This window comes from Sphaerodactylus townsendi, linkage group LG05 (genome assembly GCF_021028975.2).
Source record: "Sphaerodactylus townsendi isolate TG3544 linkage group LG05, MPM_Stown_v2.3, whole genome shotgun sequence".
In the NCBI taxonomy this organism is placed as follows: Eukaryota; Metazoa; Chordata; class Lepidosauria; order Squamata; family Sphaerodactylidae; genus Sphaerodactylus; species Sphaerodactylus townsendi.
In genome coordinates, this window is record NC_059429.1 from 80,535,344 (window position 1) to 80,556,486 (window position 21,143).

At 39.5% G+C, this 21,143-nt stretch overlaps 2 protein-coding genes across 8 annotated transcripts; one reads left to right on the forward strand and one right to left on the reverse strand.

Moving 5' to 3' along the window:
* The first annotated feature begins 93 nt into the window (after window positions 1-93).
* OARD1 (O-acyl-ADP-ribose deacylase 1) lies at window positions 94-9,776 on the forward strand. Of its 7 annotated transcripts, none has more exons than XM_048498504.1 (6): window positions 94-204; window positions 1,113-1,187; window positions 3,541-3,685; window positions 7,135-7,193; window positions 7,955-8,067; window positions 9,331-9,776. In XM_048498504.1, the coding sequence occupies exons 1-6, from the start codon at window positions 202-204 to the stop codon at window positions 9,431-9,433; spliced, it is 498 nt and encodes a 165-aa protein (XP_048354461.1). In that variant the 5' UTR covers window positions 94-201; the 3' UTR covers window positions 9,434-9,776. The 7 variants fall into 7 exon arrangements, with proteins under 7 accessions (XP_048354461.1, XP_048354465.1, XP_048354462.1 ...); XM_048498505.1 differs by lacking the exon at window positions 94-204 and adding an exon at window positions 205-328 and having other exon boundaries at window positions 9,331-9,775; XM_048498506.1 differs by lacking the exon at window positions 94-204 and adding an exon at window positions 205-274 and having other exon boundaries at window positions 9,331-9,775.
* A 1,387-nt stretch (window positions 9,777-11,163) lies between these two features.
* On the reverse strand, window positions 11,164-20,553 carry APOBEC2 (apolipoprotein B mRNA editing enzyme catalytic subunit 2). The gene is made up of 3 exons (XM_048498501.1): window positions 20,013-20,553; window positions 12,702-13,249; window positions 11,164-11,738 (listed from the first exon to the last, which is right to left on the reverse strand). Exons 1-2 carry the CDS (start codon window positions 20,174-20,176, stop codon window positions 12,709-12,711), a joined length of 705 nt encoding a protein of 234 aa, XP_048354458.1. The 5' UTR covers window positions 20,177-20,553; the 3' UTR covers window positions 11,164-11,738; window positions 12,702-12,708.
* Window positions 20,554-21,143: the final 590 nt, after the last annotated feature.

The following is a 21,143-nucleotide window of genomic DNA, read 5'->3' on the forward strand; positions in this document are numbered from 1 at the left end:
GAGGACGCCACCGCGCAGGCGCTATACAAGAGCTCCTCCCGCCGAAGCTTGCGCTTGTTTGAAACTCTGCGCGCATGCGCCCGGGTGGGGGTCTTAGAACTCTCGTGCATACTAGGCAGTCCTACTATCGTTTCACTCTTTTCACTACAGGCGACTTCTCTACGCATGTGCAACCGAGCATAATTTTAATGCTCTTTTCCTATGGTAATTCATAGCCCGTACATATCGCCAGCCAATACTGCGTGCTGATACCATAGAGCTTTACGCCTAGAAGGTCGTATTCGTTGGTTGCCATTTTATTCTTTGCATTTGGGAGAAAATAGGACAGGTACTAAGCAGAGGAATGGGATACCTGGGGACAATTTAAGAGTTGAGGCTACGCGAAAGCTTTGCCTTTGTGCATTCTGGGTTGGGAGGTAATGACACTTTTCTCTACAGCGCCATATTATGGGCGCTAAAGTTTTTTGGGTCATGACTTCCATAAGATAGGGGTTGTGTTGTGGAGTCGTCAGGTACAGCAACCGTTACCAAGCTTAAAAACTAGAGCTATCAGACATCCTTCAGAAACTTGTTCTTTACCCTCAATCGTTGTAGCTAAAAACTTTTGATGTTTAAAGGCTCTCAGAAATAGAAAGAACATCCCAGAGGGAACAGCGCTTCCTCCTCCAAACACCATACTTTTAAAGGGGCATTTTACGGTCTGGTTAGTAAGAACGTAAGACAGAGCCTGCTGGATCAGACCAGAGTCCACCTAGTCCAGCACTCTGCTACTCGCAGTGGCCCACCAGATGCCTTTGGCAGTTCACATGCAGGATGTGAAAGCAATGGCCTGCTGCTGCTGCTCCCGAGCACCTGGTCTGCTAAGGCATTTGCAATCTGAGATCAAGGAGGTTCAAGATTGGTAGCCATAGATTGAGTGCTCCTCCATAAATCTGTCCAAGCCCCTTTTAAAACTATCTGTATTTACTTATATTTATAAGTTTTGTATGACTGTAGCTTTCTAGTTCCTCCATTCAAAGGCCATTACAAACTCTTCCCTCCCTTACCACACTCATTACTTCTACTGAAAACTTTCCCAGTAATACGTGTGTTCATTTTATTTTTCCCCATAGTTTTTGCATCTTAAGAAAACTTTGCAAGGCTTTCTCATCGTCATGGCTTCTAAGCAGTCTGGAAAAGAAGAAAGAGTGTGTAGAGGAGTATTTTTATATATTGTAAAGCAGTTTTATGGATGTTGGTTGTGGTTTTAATTTTTGTAGAGGAAAATAGCAGTATTCCAAACATTTGATATTACATAGTTGTGAAATAGGGTGATTTGATTATGGGATTTAGTTTAATGTAATAAACAGAGAACTCTTAAGGACTTATATTCATAAAATTAGCTGAGCCAACCTTGTGCTTGTTCTCTTTCATTTTGGTACACCACACATATTGCTTAATATCCTTGAGCTCTGATTTGGTTTCTTATTTTTAAGAAAGTTGTGCTCTGTTCTCCTTTCAAAGGCCGTTTAGCAGTATTGTTCTGACAGAACACACAATCTTGTTTTCGAGGTGAGCTTCATCTTTTACTGGTGCAGGTTGGGGACTTTGATTCCCCCCTACAGTGCTGTTCTTGCAGTGGTCACAAAGCCACTGACAGTTTTTGCAACATTTCTGAAAATAAACACATTTGATATTTACATGTCACCAGCACTGACTGTAATTTCCATACCATGTCTTTACACACCTGCTTAACTTCTCATCAGGAATGCCTGCTTTTTTTTAACCAACACCTACTTATTCACTCATTTTCCTGTACATTGTGGGTTTAAACAAAGCACACAGTGAGTGACCTCTGAAGTAGTAACCATAGTAACCTCCTCTTCCATGGTGTTAAAAATACTACCTGTATTTATAAAGCAATATAAATAGCAAAATTGCTAGCTAGTTTACTTCAAGTGTGCCTTGTGGCCCAATCCTAAAGGGGCAGGGAGGGGGTGACCAGGCTGATGGAGGTAGCAGGGGGCCATGGTGGCGCATTTGTCCTTTCCCCTGGTGTAAGGGGCACATTGGTAGAAAGGGTAAAGATGCCATGCCCAGGTGCACCTCAGCTCTGTGGCGGCGAAACCCAGAAGAGGGTGCTGCTGCAATAGCATGGGGCATGTGCCAAGGCATTCCCAGGGGTGGACCCAACTATAGTCGGCTTCCACTTAGGCTTTCATGCTGCAAGTGCTGCAGCCAGTGCCCCCAGACAGGTGACATAAGTCCATTTTGCCCCATGGGGGGCTTTCAGGCAACTGGGAGGTTTTTTTTTCCTGCCTCCCCATGCCACCTGAAAACCCTCCAGAGGTGGCAGCACAGCACAGTAGTAGCACTGTCCCAAACTCCCTCAGACTTTGGATTCTCTGCTAGGATTCTCTTCTTGCAGAGAGTAACTTCTACTGAATGCAATATGTTGACTTATTTCTGAGTAAATTTCTGTTGGAGTTTTCTGTTAAATGAAGTTGTCAGTGACTTTGACAATCCTGTGCGTTACATGGAATCAAGGACGTAGGTAAGAGGGGTGGTTCTCGGGTTCAACCCCCCCGTTACATGAACGAAGCTCCACCCCCCGTTTGTGATTTTTTTGGGGTATTTTTTAGTTTTCCGGTTTTTGGCCTGGACGCAGTATTTAGGCTAGCGGCATCAAAATTTCAGGAATTTGTTGGGAAACTCTTCTGATGATACCACCCAGGTTTGGTGAGATTTGGTTTAGGGGATTCAAAGTTATGAACTCCCAAAGGGGACGCCCCATCCCCCATTGTTTCCAATGGGAGCTAATAGAAGATGGGGCTACACTTTTGAGGGTCCATAACTTTGGACCCCCTGAACCAAACTTCACCAAACCTGGGTGGTATCATCAGGAGAGTCTCCTAAAGACACCCTGAAAGTTTGGTGCTGCTAGCTTAACAATTGCACCCCTGACAGCAGGCACCCCCCCCCAATTTCCCCAGACTCTTCTTTTAAATCCACCCCCTTCAGCATGGATTTAAAGAGAGAATCTGAGGTCCCCAGTTTTAACATTGAAAGTGATGCTGTTTCAGGGTGGGGGATAATCCACCCCAAAACAGCATCACTTTCAATGTTGTTTTAATTGGGGATCCCAGATTCTCCCTTTAAGGTGGAGTTAAAAGGAGAAAATGGGCTCCCTAAACACCATTTAAAGTGATGCGATTTGGGGGTGGATTCCAGCATCACAGTGGCTGCCCATGGGAGGGGCGGGGGGGGCACAAAACTCAGATTTTGCACCAGGCTCCATTTTCCCTAGCTACGCCTGCCTGGCCTTGGAGAGCTACTTCTAAAAGCACTGAGGCCGGGGGCGGGGCTTGGGGAGGCATGGCCATGCCCCCGGGGGGGGGAGAGTGGTCCCGAACCCCCCTCCCCAAATCTATACCTACATCACTGCATGGAATGCATGGGATTTCTGCCTTAAGCTTTAGGACTCTTTATGATTCTGCCTTCACATGTTTTCTAAACCAAATGCTTTTTTCTCTCATTCTTTTTGAATGTTCTGGGAACCAGATCAGGTATGTGAAGGGAGACCTTTTTACCTCTCCTGGAACTGATTCCTTGGCTCACTGCATCAGTGAAGATTGCCACATGAGTGCTGGCATAGCTGCCATTTTTAAGAAAAAGTTTGATGGTGTGCAGGAACTCTTGAATCAAAGTAAGTGATGAAGCAGTGTAAACTAGATCTGTTTATAAAATGTAAAAATGTTGGTTCTTTTGGAATCCTCTAGTGCTTTTGGGTTAAATACAGCCCCATAGAAGCTCACAAAAATGAAATATCAGAAGTACACATTCCTGTGCCATCTTTATGGTAGTCTTAAAATACTGACCTTTCTGATATTGAACTCTTGGGAATTGTAATAGTTACTGATTATTTTAGAACCAAAACCTAGACTCATTCCGCACATGCAGAATAATGCACTTTCAAACTGCTTTCAGTGCTCTTTGAAGCTGTGCGGAATAGCAAAATCCACTTGCAAACAATTGTGAAAGTGGTTTGAAAACGCATTATTTTGTGTGTGTGGAAGGGGCCCAAGATTTGTTACTTGGCATACATGAGAGTGTGTGTGTATGTAAATAAATGAATTGACAGAGCTGTTGATTTGACAGTTTTGACAAGTTCTCTTTCTCTCCCCCTCCCCCTCTCTATATGTGAATGAGTTCATCCTCTCTTTTGCTAGCCAGCAAAGTACCAGTAAGTTGTTTCAACCTGGAACCTAGATCAGATGTTTCTTGGCCAACATGTGATTGCTTATGAGAATGCTGGTGCTGGTATGCTTGTTATACAGGTGGATATCTATATGGAAGAAGTGGACTTGCTGTTGTGATTTATGCAATTAATAAATTAATAAATTTTACCTCTGTTCATAGAATCTGCCTCATTATTCGTTAGTGCCTTGATAAAGGAGATTTGCCGTAGGTTAAACAACAGACTTCCTTCAAGAAAATGATTAAGTAATCCAAATACCACTATTGCAGCTCCATGTAATATCATCATTATTGTTTGTATCTGATTATTCTTTTTTCTCGTCTTTTGTTTTTGTAACTTTGTAGTAAATTTTAAAAATTATATTAAAAAACAGGCTTCATTCACCTTCTGTGGAAATATAGGACTGAAGAGTAGAGTTTAAAACACTCATGCCACCATTTGAAACACTTACTGTTAAGTCCCTAAGAAAAGGTGGGAAATCTGACCAGCTCCATCAAGGTGTGCTTAGCCTGCTTCAAAAAGTTAAGTGGGTGAAGGGGTTTGTTGCACACCCATACATAGTAATGGGCAATGTTATAGTGGGAGTTCTCTTAATCTTGGTTACCAGCAACACATCCTTACATTTCCCAGTCAAATTATCCTTCTGATTTCTTTGTGGCTGTCTCCCTTTTGATTGATAATTGACCAAAGAAATAAAAATTCTCTTACAATTTGAAATTCTTACTTGTTAACCTAAAATTTGTGTAAGTCCTTAGTAGTCATTATTATTATTGTCTTAATGTTATGCTGTAATCCTGCTTTGGCATTTTCTGCTTTAACCTTCAAGTCTTCCCTATTTTCTGCCAGTAATATGTTTTCTGCGTATCTCAAATTGTTCATGTTCCACCAATTTTCATTCCACTTTATCTAAATCTAATACAACTTCCCTTATGATATGGTGGATAATGGTTGAAGATTAAAGGGAAATAAAATACATCCTTGTATGATGACATTTTTGCCAATTGGAAACCATTGTGTTTCTAACAGAAGCCTCTTGTCTGGAGTTTAGGTTGCACATCAAAACAATCAGATGTTGTGGCACACTCATCTCTTTTAAAACCAACCATAGTTTTTCATGATCCATATAGTCAAATGCTTTCCTGTAATCTATGAACATAAACTGACTTTCTTCTTAAATTCTTTTGTATGCTTCAGTAACCAGCATAAATTTGCAATATTATCTCGGATCCTCTATTCTGGATCCAGCTTGAATATTTGTCAATCTTTGTTGTAAGATTTTGAGCATTACTTCATTTGCATGAGAAACTAACACAATGGTCCAATAGTTGCTACAGTCTCTGACGTCTCCTTTTATGGAATGTAGATTGAGTGTTTCCAGTTTGTGGGTCTTTGTTTTGCTTGCCATATTTGCTGGAATATTCTTGTTATGATTTTGATGGATTCTATTTCTGTAACTTGAAAAGGCTTTATTAATATCCCATTTATTGCTGGTGATTTATTTCACTCAATTGCTTTGAGTGCAGCTCTCACTTCACTTTCTAAAATTGTAGGTTCTTCTTTGAAGGAATCTGTCATCCTTTCACCTCTTCTACATAGTTATTCAGTTTATTGTTCCCATCTTTTCTTTATTTTGTCCTGTTCAGTGAATGTATTTCTGTGTTGATCTTTCAGCATGCCTAACTGTGCTTTAAATTGCCCCTTGATTTCTTGGATCTTGTGGAACAGATCTCTTGTTCTTCCTTTTTTGTTGTTCTCTTCGATTTCCTTATATTGGTTATTATAATGGTGTTTTTCTTTAGCTTTATTCCAGTTTCCAATATTAAATATTCATTGTTTGTACCACAGTCAACTCCTGGTCTCTTTTGCAGAGGGAATAAAACCTTCCATTTTCTGCATCCAATTGTTAAGTTTCTGTATTGGCCAGTGATGTCCATCTATACAATCTTCTGTTCATTTGCCTAAAACATGGTCTTAATGAACAAATAGTTGTCTTTGCAGAATTCTGTGAATCTCTCTCCTACTTAATTTCATACATTTAGCCCAAATTTTGCAATAATATTTGATTGTACTGTGTTTCCTATTTTTGTGTTCCAGTCACCTATGTTTAGGTGTGTGATCCATTTCTACCTGGACACCTACATAAAAGCTTTCAATTTCTTTCTCTTCAACATCTCTAGTTCTGGTATAAACTTAAAGGATAAACTGAGTACTAACTTTCTGAATTAAGTAATATATATCCTGTCTGTGATTTCAAAGTACTGTGCCGATGGAACAGGAGTCCATCAGTATCCAGAGAGCTTCAGGTTTGATATTTGAGTTTGTGCATTTTGTGGAATGCATGCATGCTTAGTTAGCTTTTTAATGTATTCTGTTGCTGTTAGTTGATTTATAATAGCCTGTTTATTTTACCAAGGCAGAAAATATTGCCTTGTTAAGAAGATGTGGCATGCTGGCTGTATTTACACTGTGATACCCTTTTCAGAAAAACTCTGTGAGCGCTTGTATGTTTAGAGTTTACCTTACAGTTGCTTCAGTATGTGCGTTCATTTGTATAAAGGCAATATGATATAAGAATTTGAGAAGTTAATTTCTATGATTATTTTAATATTTATTATTCAGACACAAAACTTCTTAAATTCTGTTCTGTCAAAGAAAGTCACAGGGCGCAAATATGTATGCGTGTGTATTTATATGCACACACACTCACACACGCATAATTACAAACATTTGTATATTGAATCAGAGTGCTGTTACATTAGTCCAGCGTGTTAGGTTTTTTTATAGAACACCTGTAAAATGTCTCAGGCATTGTTGAAAAGCAGCATACATTTCTGCAGTATTTTAAGGAATCAGCAATTTATTATGACATTTTAAGCTCTCTTTTTATTTCTCCTTAGAAAAAACTACTGGGGAGGTTGCTGTTCTGAAGAGGGAGAACCGATATGTGTACTATCTGGTAAGGGTAGAACACATGGCAGGAGGCTGCACACATGAACTGGTTATAGCAGGGATATATCTGTGCACATAGTAGTGCTGCATTTTAATTTATGAGTGGTAAATCTGTCCACCCTACATCTTACATAGGGGTTGGTGGGTAGATGAAAAGAGGAAATAGTGTGAGGGGGATACAGGAGAAAGCAGGGTTCCCACCCAAGTCCTTTTGGGTCCCCACTGCACAACTGGGCTCAGTCCAGTAGCTGACATTGTGAAGCTGGGCAGGCAGCTGGAACAGTGGCAGGAACCACACAGGCCCCTTTCCGCACAGGCCAATTAAAGTGGGGGAAAGACAGGTTACCTGAACCCCCCTTGCCCCAACCCCTTTGCACAACTGACTGTTCCATGGACAGCCATCACGTTGGTCAGCGCATGCCTTTGCACAAAGGCACATCTTTTTTGTTCTTCCCTGCCGGCTTTTTCCCCCTGCCGCTTCACAGGCAGGCAGGACCGACCCCCTGGGCCATGATACGGTCTGTTTCCCTTGCTTGGCTCCACAGATGGGAGCTGGGGAAGGGTTTTCCGAGAATTGCGTTATGTGCGATACTCTTGTTCGAACGCACCTCCCATGGTTGCGAGCCGCATTAAAACATAACGTGATTCTCGAAAAACCCAGGTTGAACTCAGTTGAACTCAGCGAGGAATTTCATCTAAGCAGACACAACAGACACAAATAGAATCATTCTGTAAACTAATCCATATTTGATCTTGCATTTTATTTAGATTACAAAAAACAAATACTTTCACAAGCCTACATATGATAATCTACGCAGCAGTTTAGAAGCTATGAAAATCCATTGCCTGAAGAATGGTGTAACTTGCATTTCTATGCCCAAGTAAGTAAAAATGGATTATTAATTGGAATTCTTCAAATATTAAATTTCAAGAGTTTTGTCTGTGTAGCTGAAATACTTTGTCAGAGGCATAAAGTTCCATAGGCAGGTCTAATTGTTTCTTCTTTTAGGATCTGGATAAGAAGTTAGTGCAGTATAAAAAATAGCAGCATGAAAAATCTGCATACAGTACCTTTAAGAGTTACTAGAATTCATTAATAAGTGTATATTTACAGTTTCTTTATGCATGGTGTGAAGAGCGTTTGTTTCGTTTTTCATTTTACCTTGTGGAAATTTTAGGCATGTTTCCTCTATAAGCAAACCATGAGTTTTCATTATGATAGTTAGTCTTGGAAACCCTTGGATGTGTGAACTCACTTCTTCCCTTAGTTCAGACATTAATCACTTCTTGATGGCATTTATTTTAATTGGGTTTTTAACTGTATGTGTTATACATTTATGTTGTCCACCGCCCAGAGCCCTTTGGGGGTAGGGCGGTATACAAAACTTAGAAATAAATAAATAAAATAAATAAATGTCACAGAGTGTCATTTTGTGGCGCAAAAAATGTATGTGGAAAACAAAGCCAACTGATGATATTGTTAATGTCAGAGCCTGGAAAACTATACTGATCTCAAAGTGAGAAATCTAGACTGATTTGGTGATGTTTCTAACATGTCAGTGATATTTGTTTTAGCTTGTTGGCATCCCTAGTTGCTGAACATATATTTTATATTATTGAGGATGCAGGTTATCTGTCTTTTTTAACACAAATGTGATAATCAGTTTCTATCAATTTTTACATAGTTTTACATAGGTTTATGCTTGTTTTTAAAGTTTTTATTCTTTGTTCTTTATTGATATAAGTCACCTTGAGTATTATTTATGATAGAAAGGTGGGGTGTACCAATACATAATAAATATATAAACATGGACATTATGGATTTCATTCCATGACTACTTACTATCTACTGAGTGTAGAGGCATTTGCATAATTTCTGATGTGAGATTACAATTACAGTTCTAAGTTTGGTTCACCTGGAAGTAAGCTTAGACTATTCTGGAGTAAATAGGATAAAAATGATGTAGCAGGGAGAATTTTTTAGAACTTTCTTTAGAATGAATCAGCTCTTGTGAAAGACAGTGGAATTTTCATAATGGAGGTTCTACTAATATCACATTATTTAGTGTTTTTAACACCTGCCTTTGCACTTTACAGGAATCTCAAGAAAAATGTCCTTGATGCTTTGGTTGTATGTCTTTCAGGATTGGGTGTGGACTTGATCGCCTGGATTGGACTAAAGTTTCATTAATGCTTGAGGAAGTATTTGAAGATACAGATGTTAAAATCACAGTTTATACCCTTTAAAGTAGCATTCTTGAGAGAATTGTTCTACTTTTCTGGAAGTTTTTTTGAATCATTGATAATGTTCAGTCACATATAGTATGATGTAGTATTATGTATAAAATACACAGCTAGATTTTTCAAAGATACTCTGTTTTAATATTACAGCCAACCACTAGATGTCTCTGTCTACTATTTGGCAAATGAACCTAATTTAAAACAGCAAAATTTCTTGTGATGCAGTGTTTGGTTAATTTTTTTTGACTGGTTTTCATTTTTCAAAATGAAAACTATGAATGGTGGTGAAATATTAAAAATGTATTTGCTGTTTTTTGTTTTTACAGAAATAAAATAAAAATATGTTTCTAAACATGAATTATTATTTTATATAAAGGCTGCTATATCTTGTTTTGCATGTATGAAGGCTGACGTGCCCATGCAATCCCTCTGAAGTTTATGAAGTATCCTCCATATGCTGGAGCCCCTTGTGTATATTGGTACATAGGTGAAGTTTTTCATAGCTACTGTGTTCCCATCATTTATATCACACGGCAGATATTCATAGAATTGGAAGAGACCACAAGGGGCACCCCTGCCATATAGGACTACTAGCAATGAAAAATGGGTGCTGATTTAACTGAGCAACTTTTAACATCCTTCTTTAAAGCGGTCTCTGTATTTAACATGGGAGTTATCCATGTCTTGCCAAAATGAAGCCTTATCTTTTTCTGCAGTACTTGATCTTGTAGTGTAACTTCAGTGCTTTCAAGGTCACATCTGAATTGGTTTTCACAGGAGCATGGAAAAGAAATGTTCTTCCTTGGTGTGCTTGGAACATACATAAATATGTAATGTGTTTGTGTATTTATTTATATCCTGCCTTTCACCCTGAGGGAAACCCAAAGTGGCTTACATTTTATCCTCTCAACAGCCCTATGAGGTAGGTATGGCTCAGAGTGAGTGACTGGCCCAAGGTCACCCAGCAAGCTTCCATGTCATGACTCAAACCTGGATCTCCCAGTCCAGCACTTTAACCACTGCTTGAATTTGGTAAATACTTAATTGATTTTAAGTGCTTTGTTTTTTTCTAGCAGGAGTCCCCAATATGGTGCTTGTGGGTTACCATGGTAACCCCAAACACCTTTCCTAGTGACCACCAAGTGTTTTTAGAAAATGGGCATGGCCTGGTGAGGCTTTTGTCCAGCAAGGCTTTTGATTGGACATGGAAGATTTATTTTATTGTTTATTGTTTACATTTTTATACCGCCCCATCCCCTAGGGATTTGATGGACTGTGTGATTTAAAAAAAATTGCTTTGACAGTAGCTGCCGCCACAGCACAAAGATATTCACTGTGCAACTGAAGGAAACCTATGGCAGTCATTTTGTGTCTGGTTTTGTCCCTACTGACAGCCATTTTATGAACTACAAGTCTGAATTGTTTTTCTGTTGGTCACATTGCTGTTTATGAATAGTTGTATTGCATCAGTACATCAGTATTGTTTTACTGCAATAGCCTTTGTATCTGCTTTGTTTTCCAAGTGTACTCTAGCAAGATAGCTGTAACTTTTTACTATCAGCAGACCTGCTCTGGAGTAGTTATGTTCATTTTTTTTGACACATAGACATGTTTGTCAGGTGAGAGATACACTATTGAAATATTTCTCAGTCTATTTGCATGCCTGTGTTCAGGGACATGATGGAGGAAACTTCTCTAATTATCAAGTCTTGTGAAAGGCATTCATTCAACTTTGGTTCAGCAAAGGGTTCAGCAACTTGTTTTATTTTCTTATTTGCCCTGTTTACAATATGAATATTTGAGGTGCCGAGTGTTACTTCTTAACATTGGTTACAGACCATTTAAACAGAATATTAAACTATGGATTTTAGTTGTACAAGGTGGAAGAAAGAAGAACACATTTATATACTCATTGCCTTTTTGAAAAGATCTGTATTATTCAAAATGTACATTTCCCTACACTGATTTAATTAGCAGTATTATTTTAAAGAAAGGTTTTTGGTGCAATCCACCTTTTCCCACTGAAGTTTTAAAAGATGAAAGAACTTTGCACAGCAGAGCTTTAACTTCATTCCACAGCACAATGCTTTTGCTTTTTTAGCGGGGCAGCCTTATATGTTTCAGGCAGCCAAATCCCTCCATGCAGCATGGGAAAGGTATTTTTAGTCAGCACGACAGCATGTTAACTAGAGACGTGCGGTAGTGTTTTCTGTTTGAGAGTAGCTTTGGAGGACTGAGGGGAGAGTCCCAGATGTCAAAGTATATCATGGTTGTCTCTCCATAGGACTGGCAGATCTTGTACAAGCAGGCCCTGGAGAGAGAAATGGAGACTTGAGTTATTCTTTTTAAATGTTCTGGTGCTTTACTATTCAGATAAGCTGGACACCTTACAAAATGAATTGTATACTATTCTTTCTTTTAATGGGCTGGGGTTAATTGGTTCCCTCCCCTTCACTCCTTTCAGAGTACCTAAAATAAATTCCATTTGACACATTTAATATAGCTACAGAAAATTACGTTCACTCTTGTCTTATAGTAGCATCTCTAGGCATGGCAGTGGACATGACAGCTGGTATTAGACTAGAAGACATTTATGACACACTGCTGGAAAATGGGAAAAGGGGATGTTGTGCTATTTGGTTGCCTGCTTTAAATTGATGAGATTAACATCACTGAATTTGTACGGCAGGAAAAGCAGTATCATTTGAAACCTGCATCTAGATTGATCCTGCTGCATAATGTATTGAAATGACCAGTTTAAATACAGCAGCAGACATAGTCGGGTGCTTTATATGCTGGTGCAGCTTAGGATAACTGTTTCTAAGGCCCCTTCCACATATGCAGAATAATGCACTTTCAATCCACTTTCAATGCACTTTGGAGCTGGATTTTACTGTGCGGAATAGCAAAATCCACTTGCAAACAATTGTGGAAGTGAATTGAAAATGCTTTATTCTTCATGTGCAGAAGGGGCCTAAGTGGAGAGGCAATTGGGCCAAATCATGTGGACTGGCCTTCCGTATTGGAGGAGCTATGTGGGGTCTGTTTTGTAGAAAGGGCTTTCTGTGGCAGCCGTATCTTCCATGTAACTTAGCAGGGCTAAATATGCCTGTTTTGAAACTGGGAAGGGAAGTATTATAAATGTAGCTACTAGCCTGACAATCCTGTGCTTTGTCTAACATTTTGGCCTACTCAATTTTCATTTGTCAAATTAGATTATGAGAAACTATGCCATAAAGAGTAGAAATACCTTTCTTAAAAGTCATATACTTACTTGAACTTCACTGCAAAAGTTCAGCAAGCTTTTCTTCATAAAACTGGAAGTTCTCTTGAATATCCTCCCAGGGCACAAATGCCTTTGCCTCCTCACCCTCTTCCTGCTCTACAAAATTCTTCCAGACGTAGTCAAAGTCTTGAGGTTTCATTATTCTCATTTTGCAACCTGCTGCCTTCATTTTTTTCAGGGCAGCCTGGATCTCAGGCTCCTCCCACATGAAAAGACGGCCAACCAGGATGGAGAGGCGCAGGTTCTTATTTTTCTGCAATGCCTTAGTTATCCGATCAGCACAGGCCATGCAAGGGCTAGAAGAGACGTACCAGGTGACACTGTAGCGCAGACCAGACTCACATGTGGGCAGGATGTTATTGAAGAAGGCATCTTCTGCATGGGCTGCTGCATGTTCATCCTCCAGGTAACCCCGTAAAGTCGTCGACTCCTTGCCTTGAATCTCTATGATGTAACATAGGAAGGTCTTGTTTCTTCCTGAACTGTATTCTACGTTCTTGAATTGGAATTTGAAAAAGAAGGCTGGAAACCGTTCTCTGTTCAGAATAGCAAAAGTAAGGTTTCAGTTTTGCAGTTCAGTTTATATAGTTGTTATGCAGCCGTTAAACAGTTCTTATATACTGACTGTTGTGGGTTTTCCAGGCTATGTTGCCAGGGTCTGATAGGTTTTGCTCTTAATGTCTTGCCTGCATATATGGTTGGCATCTTCAGAGGCATGTCACAGTGAGATGTATTTCTGTCTGTGGTACCACAAAACCCATAGCAGCCAGTTGATTCCAGCTGTGAAAGCCTTCAACAATCCACAGTTTTTATATATCTTATTATAGTGGTGCCTTTCAAGCAATAATTTTAATGACAATTGTGGGCTTTAAGTTAATTTAGTAACAGCTGCATTGCAGTACAGAACAAACTGAGCAAAGTTTAATAGTGCCATCCTAATCAGTGTTACATTCTTCTAAGTCCACTGACTTCAGTGGCCTTCAAAGCCCATTCACTGGCTTTGGAAGGATGTAAATTGGCTTGGGATGGTACTAAATTTTCCTACTGTGTTGATCTGTGAGTAAAGTGCACTTTATCATTTCAGATAATTTGAAAGGTAGAAATTGGTGGGAAAGCTTTTGCATCATGGCAGAAGCTTATTCAGTTTAAATGTTGTGTACATCATGAAGAGGAAATGAGATGCAACTTGTTACTGCTTTGCCTTCAACCTCCTCAGATAGGTGGTATCTGCACTTACTGTTTTTATGCAGTCTCTTGTTGATTATTCACGAGGAAGCTGTCGCCTGCATTCTGCCACACTTTGTGCTCTACTTCATATTTTCTTCTTTTACTTCATTAGGCAGTTACAAGGTCTGTGCACTATTTTAAACATTTTCTTCTTTATATTTCACCTGTTTGCCCATTTACTTTGACATCCAATTAATCTTTCCTGTTAGCAGAAACTTAAATCTTTGCTATGTCATGGTCCAGATGGTTTCTCCTGCCTCCTCCCCTCCACCTGATATGTTATATCCGCTTTACTGAGATAGATATGCATAAACAAACTGTACATATTTATTTTTTTAAATGTCAAGGAGTTTTTATTGGAGGAAGCTCACTAAATGGGAAACAATAAATAAACTAGTACATTGTTGCAATACAATGTTATAATGTCATCTTAATTTTCTTAAGGATTATTGTCATCAGAGACATTCGTCAGTGTTCGGCTTACACCATCACCCCTTTAGCTGGCATCTTCCTTTTCTAGTTGTTTCAGAACACCTGCTAACATTACCCCTCTTCTTGGTTTTGCTCTCACAACTGTGGACGCAAACATAGAAGCTAATTTCATTTGATTCAGTATATAGAGACAGCTTGGTTATGTGGTAAGATAATTTGGCTGTCTCAAGCATTTTGAGTGATGTGAAGGATGGTAGAATGGCAGTGGCATAGTGCCCACAGGGCAGGGGGGCGTGATGCCCCGGGCGGCGCAGCGGCAGAGGTGTGGCCAGGCCGCCAAGGGGACATGGTGGGGGCATTCTGGGACATGGCATGCAATGCTGTGGCAGGGGTGCAGAGCACGTGTGCACCCCAGGTGCAGTTTTCCCCTCGCTCTGCCTCTGTAGAATGGGGAGTAAAGCGTTCTGATCTATGGGGGCGCCATTCACTGGATGGGTCTCTTGTTGTGTAAGCTTTGTAGAAATGAAAGGAGCTACACAAGAGCACAGTAACTTATGAATGTTCCATTTGTTTTCATGAGAGCCAAGTAGGAGATCAAACTGGTGGACTATGGTCATGCTAATTTGTGGGAGGAGCCCCAGTTGGACTTGCTCTCTCAACCACCAATGTTTTGGTATAGTATTTTTTGCATATAAATCTCCTTATATAAAATAAGATTGGAGTTGGATGGAACGTAAGGCTGCTTAATTAATTTATCAGTAAGTATAAATTTGTCTCTTGCTTTAAATAAGGTCTGTGATTGGCTTTCCAAGTCTAGTTAATTTTTTTGCTCAGTATTGTGATTTTATATGAAAATTAATTTCAATAAAATTTACAGCCCAATCTAAAGAGGGGGTGAATGGGTCTATGGAGCTGGCACGAGCTTGCACCAGAACGTTTGCCCACCCCACTGGAGCATTTGGCAAATGCGCTGGCAGGTTGAGCAAACCGGGAAGTCAGCAGACACCGCAGGCCTCAGCAGCACCCAGCCTGGGAGAAAGGCTAACCTTCAGAGCTGCATTGGCATCCATTAATATTTTTGGGGCTGTACCATTTTGTTGTGCTATAATTTTAACTGATAGCATGATTTGAGCCAGTCAGTGTCTGCAAGTTCATTATAGGTTTCCCCCATATATCTCTTGCAGGTGACTATGTCCTCATCACACAGTTGTCTTCTTGACTACATCCTCATCCCACCTTGACTCTTCCGATGAACCCAAAGAGGTTCATATTGTAAAAAACTAAAAATTTAAAGGAGCCCTGAAGTTTTGTTTCAGCATAGGGACCTCAAAGTGCTTCAAGACTCCTGCTTATTTTTGCTGTAGCAGATTAACATGGCTACTCCTCTGGCATTTTAAAAAGTAATTGGTCTTTAGGGTATCATAGCTTGCTTGGTTGTCTTTACAGCTTTTATGCAGTTTTTATCAAAATTCCACTTTACCATTAACTTTGGTATACAGCAAGTTACTTAGAGATAAAGAACTCTAGGATTTGTGGCTGTTTTGACTCATTGAAGAATTTTGTTTTTTGTAGATATCAGTGAAGCCAGTGTACAGTGTGTAAGTAGCACAACATTTTTTTAATGTTTTAAATCAGATAAATATTTTGTGTGTGCCAATATATGGTAGATTCTAAATTTCTGTGCTTAGTAGACATTAAGCAGATCTTCCTTTAAGACTTTGAAGTCTCTGACCTTACCAATTACAAATTGTACCAGATAGCTCCTGCACTCTGCTGTTGTGAAACAGTTATTTATCATTGAAAGGGCAAAGTAAAAAGAAACCATGCATACCATGAATCTGTACAAATGCACACCTCTGCGACACCAGTATCTTTCAAGCTGTCTTGTATGTCTTTGAATTCCCTTCCTAACAATGTATTGTTCATTTCTTAGGAGACTCCATAAAAAGTGATATTCCCAGTTTTCTATGAGATGTCAATAGTCTTCTTTGTGTACAGTCCTGTTTATAATAGAGGATTGAACCTATATATATGTGTGTGTGTCAGGTAACAGATGATGCTGTCTGTTTACTAAGAATAGATCTATGAAGGTAGATGGGCTTAAAAGGGACTGGAGTCAGGGTCAGTGATAAAATAATGTTAATGCTGCTCAATAAATGTTATGTTTTTATGGCATGGGGACTGCATTGCTTCCTTCAGGAACCAAGCAGAGCTTAAAGCATATGGCACCTCCTGTGGATGGGAGGTGCCCATGGGAGACGCAGAAGTAGTAAAATGTACTTTTACACTCCCTGAGGATCCTCAAGGCACTTCATAACAGATGAAAGCAAAATTAATTATAAAATGCACCTACATGTCTCATAAAGTTGACATGCATACTTGGAGACAAATCTTAACTGAAAAGGACACGGGATATTCATATCTGTGAAGACCAGATTCCTAGCACAGTTTCCACAGCTTGCACCTGTGCAACATTTACAAGAAACCCTGGCAAGGCAACATTAAAGTTTCCTAATCCAAGGATAGCAACTGAAATGCTTGAACTTCATGGGACAATTAGGAAGAAATGTTGCTGTGTTTGGTGTTTGTGATTCCCCTAATTAGCTAGATGACTAGCTTCATCAGACTAAAGCTTGAATAAACAGAAAGTCTGAACTGTTATTCTTTTTTGTGGCTGAGGTCTTGCAGCTGTTCCCTTCTATTAGTTAGTGAAATGTATTTAAAAAGAGACTCAGGGAGATTGCCTTATTACATATATTCACAATTTGGACAAATTCCAAAGGAATAGCTGTGTTACAGTAAATTTCTATACAGACTTGTATCCTCTAAATCCATCAAAGGCAATGAGCTTATAATGGTGTAACTGTGTTCAGGTTTGCACTGTTAGTTTGTTACAGCAAACACCTGGTACTTGCAAAGCCATGGCTATCTCTAATAGTCAGATTTTATGTATGTGTGTACTACTGCACGTGCAAGAGAACAGTATAAACAGTTACACAAAATTGTTACTCACATGCTACACTTCATTGTTACTCAGTTGCCAGGCCACTCCTATTCAGATGCCCTCACCTTTACTCACAGGTATATATATTCCACTTGCTTTCCTTTCCAACTATCAGATCCTCTGAAGATGCCAGCCACAGATGCAGGCGAAACATCAGGAGAGAATGCTGCTAGAACACGGCCATACAGCCCGGAAACCACACAGCACCCCAGTTACACAAAATTGAGAAATGTGAGAGGTGTTCGCTCTTTTGTTCTATGACGAGCTCAGATGTCTACAAGACCAGCACAGTTATCATTCCAAGTAGTAATTACTGACAATAATACTGACTTTCTAGGTCTATTAGTTTATACCTGTAATGAGAGCAAAAACTTTGGTCTTGATTGAATGCTGAAGAAATACCACTTGGTGGGACTTCTTGTTCTGAGCAGGAATTTGTCTTATCAATTAAAGACTCATTGGGTGGCCTTTAACAAATTATAATTTTTTTTAGCATTCTGGTCTCCATTTGAAAGAAAAATGGCGTACACGTGTGTGCTACGGCTTTGAAAAAAGTCTGTGAGTTTTTGGTTTTGCTTTTAAATTTCTTGGCCTTTAGTCATACACTGCAGTCATCCTGTTTGGAAGATTTTCTTTTTATCTTAGTTAAATTTAGACTAGATTATAGCCTTGCCTGAATTGATTTAGGATTGTATCACTGAACAAGAGATGAAACATAGTGTGTCACAAGAAAGAGCTGGTGGTCTTTTTTTGGCACCTACTTCTTGGCTGTGTTAGTCTTGCCATTAGACCAGTTCTGGTGTTCTGTCAGTATTCTATGTGAGATTTGCATTGTCCCTGTAATAGCTAAATCTACTTTAGAAAAATATTGTGAGAATAGCATAAAGCAAGCCCCATGTTTGTCACCCGGGACAACTTGGGAAAATCATGAAACTGAATTGTGAAAAATAACATACTACATAATCAGTAGTCCTAAACACACACACACACCCCTCCACAACCCAAACCAACACTGCCTTTTGAAATTAATTTAGTTGTAACAGTAAAAGTTAAAATTCTTAGTTTACCATTTGTTATGATTATAGAATGCAAGACACGTTCATAATAATTCTCTGTAAACCTTGTGTGAACTGATGCTGTTGAAGCAAATCTCATTAAAATGACGGTTGTAACTGAAATAGCGCAATGTAATACATCCCATTATTCCAGTCTTAATCGACTTACTGAGAATTTTACTTTCAATGTTTCCCTAATCCCAGTTCATCAAAAAATCATTCAGCACACCTTTGCCTTCTTAGCAGTTCATAGTTTTCAAAAAAGGCAAACAAAAACATTCCCTTCCAAATTCTGATACGCTCTGAATCAGAACTGATCAGGAATAATTATTTAAGGTGACATGGTATACATGAAGGACCATTATGTAGGCTCCTAGTTTCTAACAGTTTAGCCCACTGTTGAAATGCACCATGAGTGTAAATGGCCTTCTAGTTAATTCTGAAAGCACAAAGAATTAACTTAAACTGTTTTAAAAACCATTACTTCACCTTGACATGGCTTAAGTCCCCAGTACAGAGTGAAGAGACACCTGATCAAAAATGAATAGAACTTCTGACTGCTGTGTTTTAGGTGACAACAGGATATAATCTAAGAGGTAGCAGCTATCTCCATTCATCTGCATTGAATCTTGTGAATTATTATTCTGTTCCTTCCTTTGTGGTTCCAAATGACTTGTCTCATTAATGGAAAATACTGGCTTAAGAATGAAGATAAAAATTTATAAATGTTTGTCAGCAGTCTATTACTGCCTACAAGCCATATGATACAAAGCCTTGCATTTAGGCTGCTGTAACCAATGCTTGTAATGATTAAAGAAAAGAGAGCAGATCGGAAGAATTTTTTAATTGTTCCCTTTCTCCATGTCTGACTGATAGTTGCTGATTGCGTTACATGCATATCCATTGCTGTGGTCACTGTGCAGTCCTACATGGGCCTGCCTGTTTGCAGTTGATGACTCTATTAAGATCAGTTTGCAGGTAAGTGCAATCATTTTTATGTTGTATTTCTTTAGTAATAATCCTTGTAGGATTTTCTCACCTTGATTGGTGTTTCCTTGCCATTTCATTTAGGTACCCAGATAGGAACTTTAGAAATGCAGCTTTAACTTTTAATGTAGGTGTCGGATTAGATCAAGAGATCTTCCAGACCTGCTCAGTAATATTCAGACAACTTCCTCTTTTTATTTTTAACAAGGCTTCTGATGTGGAAAAGTCAAATAGTCCAACTTTTTTGCCTCATGTGAAGTCTCACAGCAGGCAGCATCTGTGGACAGATCAGAATTTTGACCTGTGAGGCATTAGAATCATAAATGATCTCAGAATAAATGTATTTGTTACTGAAGTATTGGAAACTTCCCTGCTTGAAAAATTCAAGACTCATGCCAGAGTTTTATCATAATTCTCACAGTAACCTAGTTCTACCTTTAAACTGAAAAGCCTTACATCTGAAGTAGGGCTTTATTTGTTGATTTTTATTTAAACCTAGTTGTTCCAACAAAATATTGCAAGTCTCTGAGTGCCAATCTCTCCCCCACCCCCCTGCACCTGTTATCATGTAATATGAGAGAACAGATTTCTTACCCTGTTACAATTTCAAACGGTGGCAGCTCCTCCAGCTCTTTGGGCTTTTCTGTCTCCTCTGTATTTTCTGTATTTTCTGTATTTTCTGTATTTTCTGTATTTTCGGCATTCGCAGCATTTTCACCATTCTGGGCAGGTTGGGTCTCTTCCTGTTTTTCAGCCATCTTGCCTAACGACCACTGTAGAGGAAAGGAAGCACTGCCCGGCAATCTGTGCTTTGACTAAGAAGTGGGAATGAGACAGGCAAAGAGCTGAAAGCTCCAGCCGTAATCACAGTTGTCAAGAACTATATATGGAGCCCTAGCAGCAGCAGTAGCAGCAGCAGGGGGGACAGGAGCAGGCTAGGATGACCCCAGTGCTCTCGGATGTCGCCGCACCCTCACTTTCACTCCGGTTCTAATCTCAGTCTGCCCCTTTTATTTTAAATGTGAAGTGACGCATTCAGTGTAGGCAGATTAGGTAATGGGTGGAAAATGGTGAATGCAGAAGGGGCCTATTTATCCATGGCCATGACAGAAATCTGGCTCCAAGCAGGAGGGACTGCCATTGTCCCACGTTCCAGGACTTACTAGTGTGCCCTCCTCCTGCCCTTGAGGGACCAGCCTTCCACAGTGAGCAGGAAGAGGGAGGTATAATTTCACCATTTGTTTATTTTTTATTGGGTGGAGTTGAGCCAAAGGTTAATAGGGTCTTTTACTACAACCTCCATTAGACTCCTAACATGAAAACTGCAGCTCTTTTGATGTCTGATTCTAGAGGAAATATACCGAAGACACTGGAACCCAAAGATTACTTAGAATCAACTTTGTATCATCTCCACACACTGAAAATATTTTGGTGAGAGAAGATATTCAGCTAGTATAACATAATGCGAACCACTGATTTCAACTGTGTCTATATTGGCTGACAGTAAACCTGTTGCACAGGATCTGTCTTTTCTTGAAGATTTAGGCAACATGTAATGTTGCAATGTAATGTCAGTTTAGAAGAAATGTATAATAAAGGGCTTCTGTCTTTTGCGTGATAATTCCAGACAGGCCGTCTGCAGTAGCAAAACAAAGCAGGAGTCTAGTGGTACCTTAAATACTAATGAAGACTTACACCAGAATGCATTTTATTATCTCTAAAAGG

What these genes read in the sequence shown, in the direction of transcription:
- OARD1 (XM_048498504.1), top strand. An exon ending in GCAGGAACTCTTGAATCAAA is followed by an intron (nt 3,686 to 7,134) that starts GTAAGTGATGAA and finishes ATTTCTCCTTAG; the next exon opens with AAAAAACTACTGGGGAGGTT. An exon ending in ACTTGCATTTCTATGCCCAA is followed by an intron (nt 8,068 to 9,330) that starts GTAAGTAAAAAT and finishes TATGTCTTTCAG; the next exon opens with GATTGGGTGTGGACTTGATC.
- APOBEC2 (XM_048498501.1), bottom strand. Translation starts at nt 20,176, where the DNA reads ATGGCTGAAAAACAGGAAGAGACCCAACCTGCCCAGAATGGTGAAAAT. An exon ending in CCGTTTGAAATTGTAACAGG is followed by an intron (nt 13,250 to 20,012) that starts GTAAGAAATCTG and finishes TATTCTGAACAG; the next exon opens with AGAACGGTTTCCAGCCTTCT.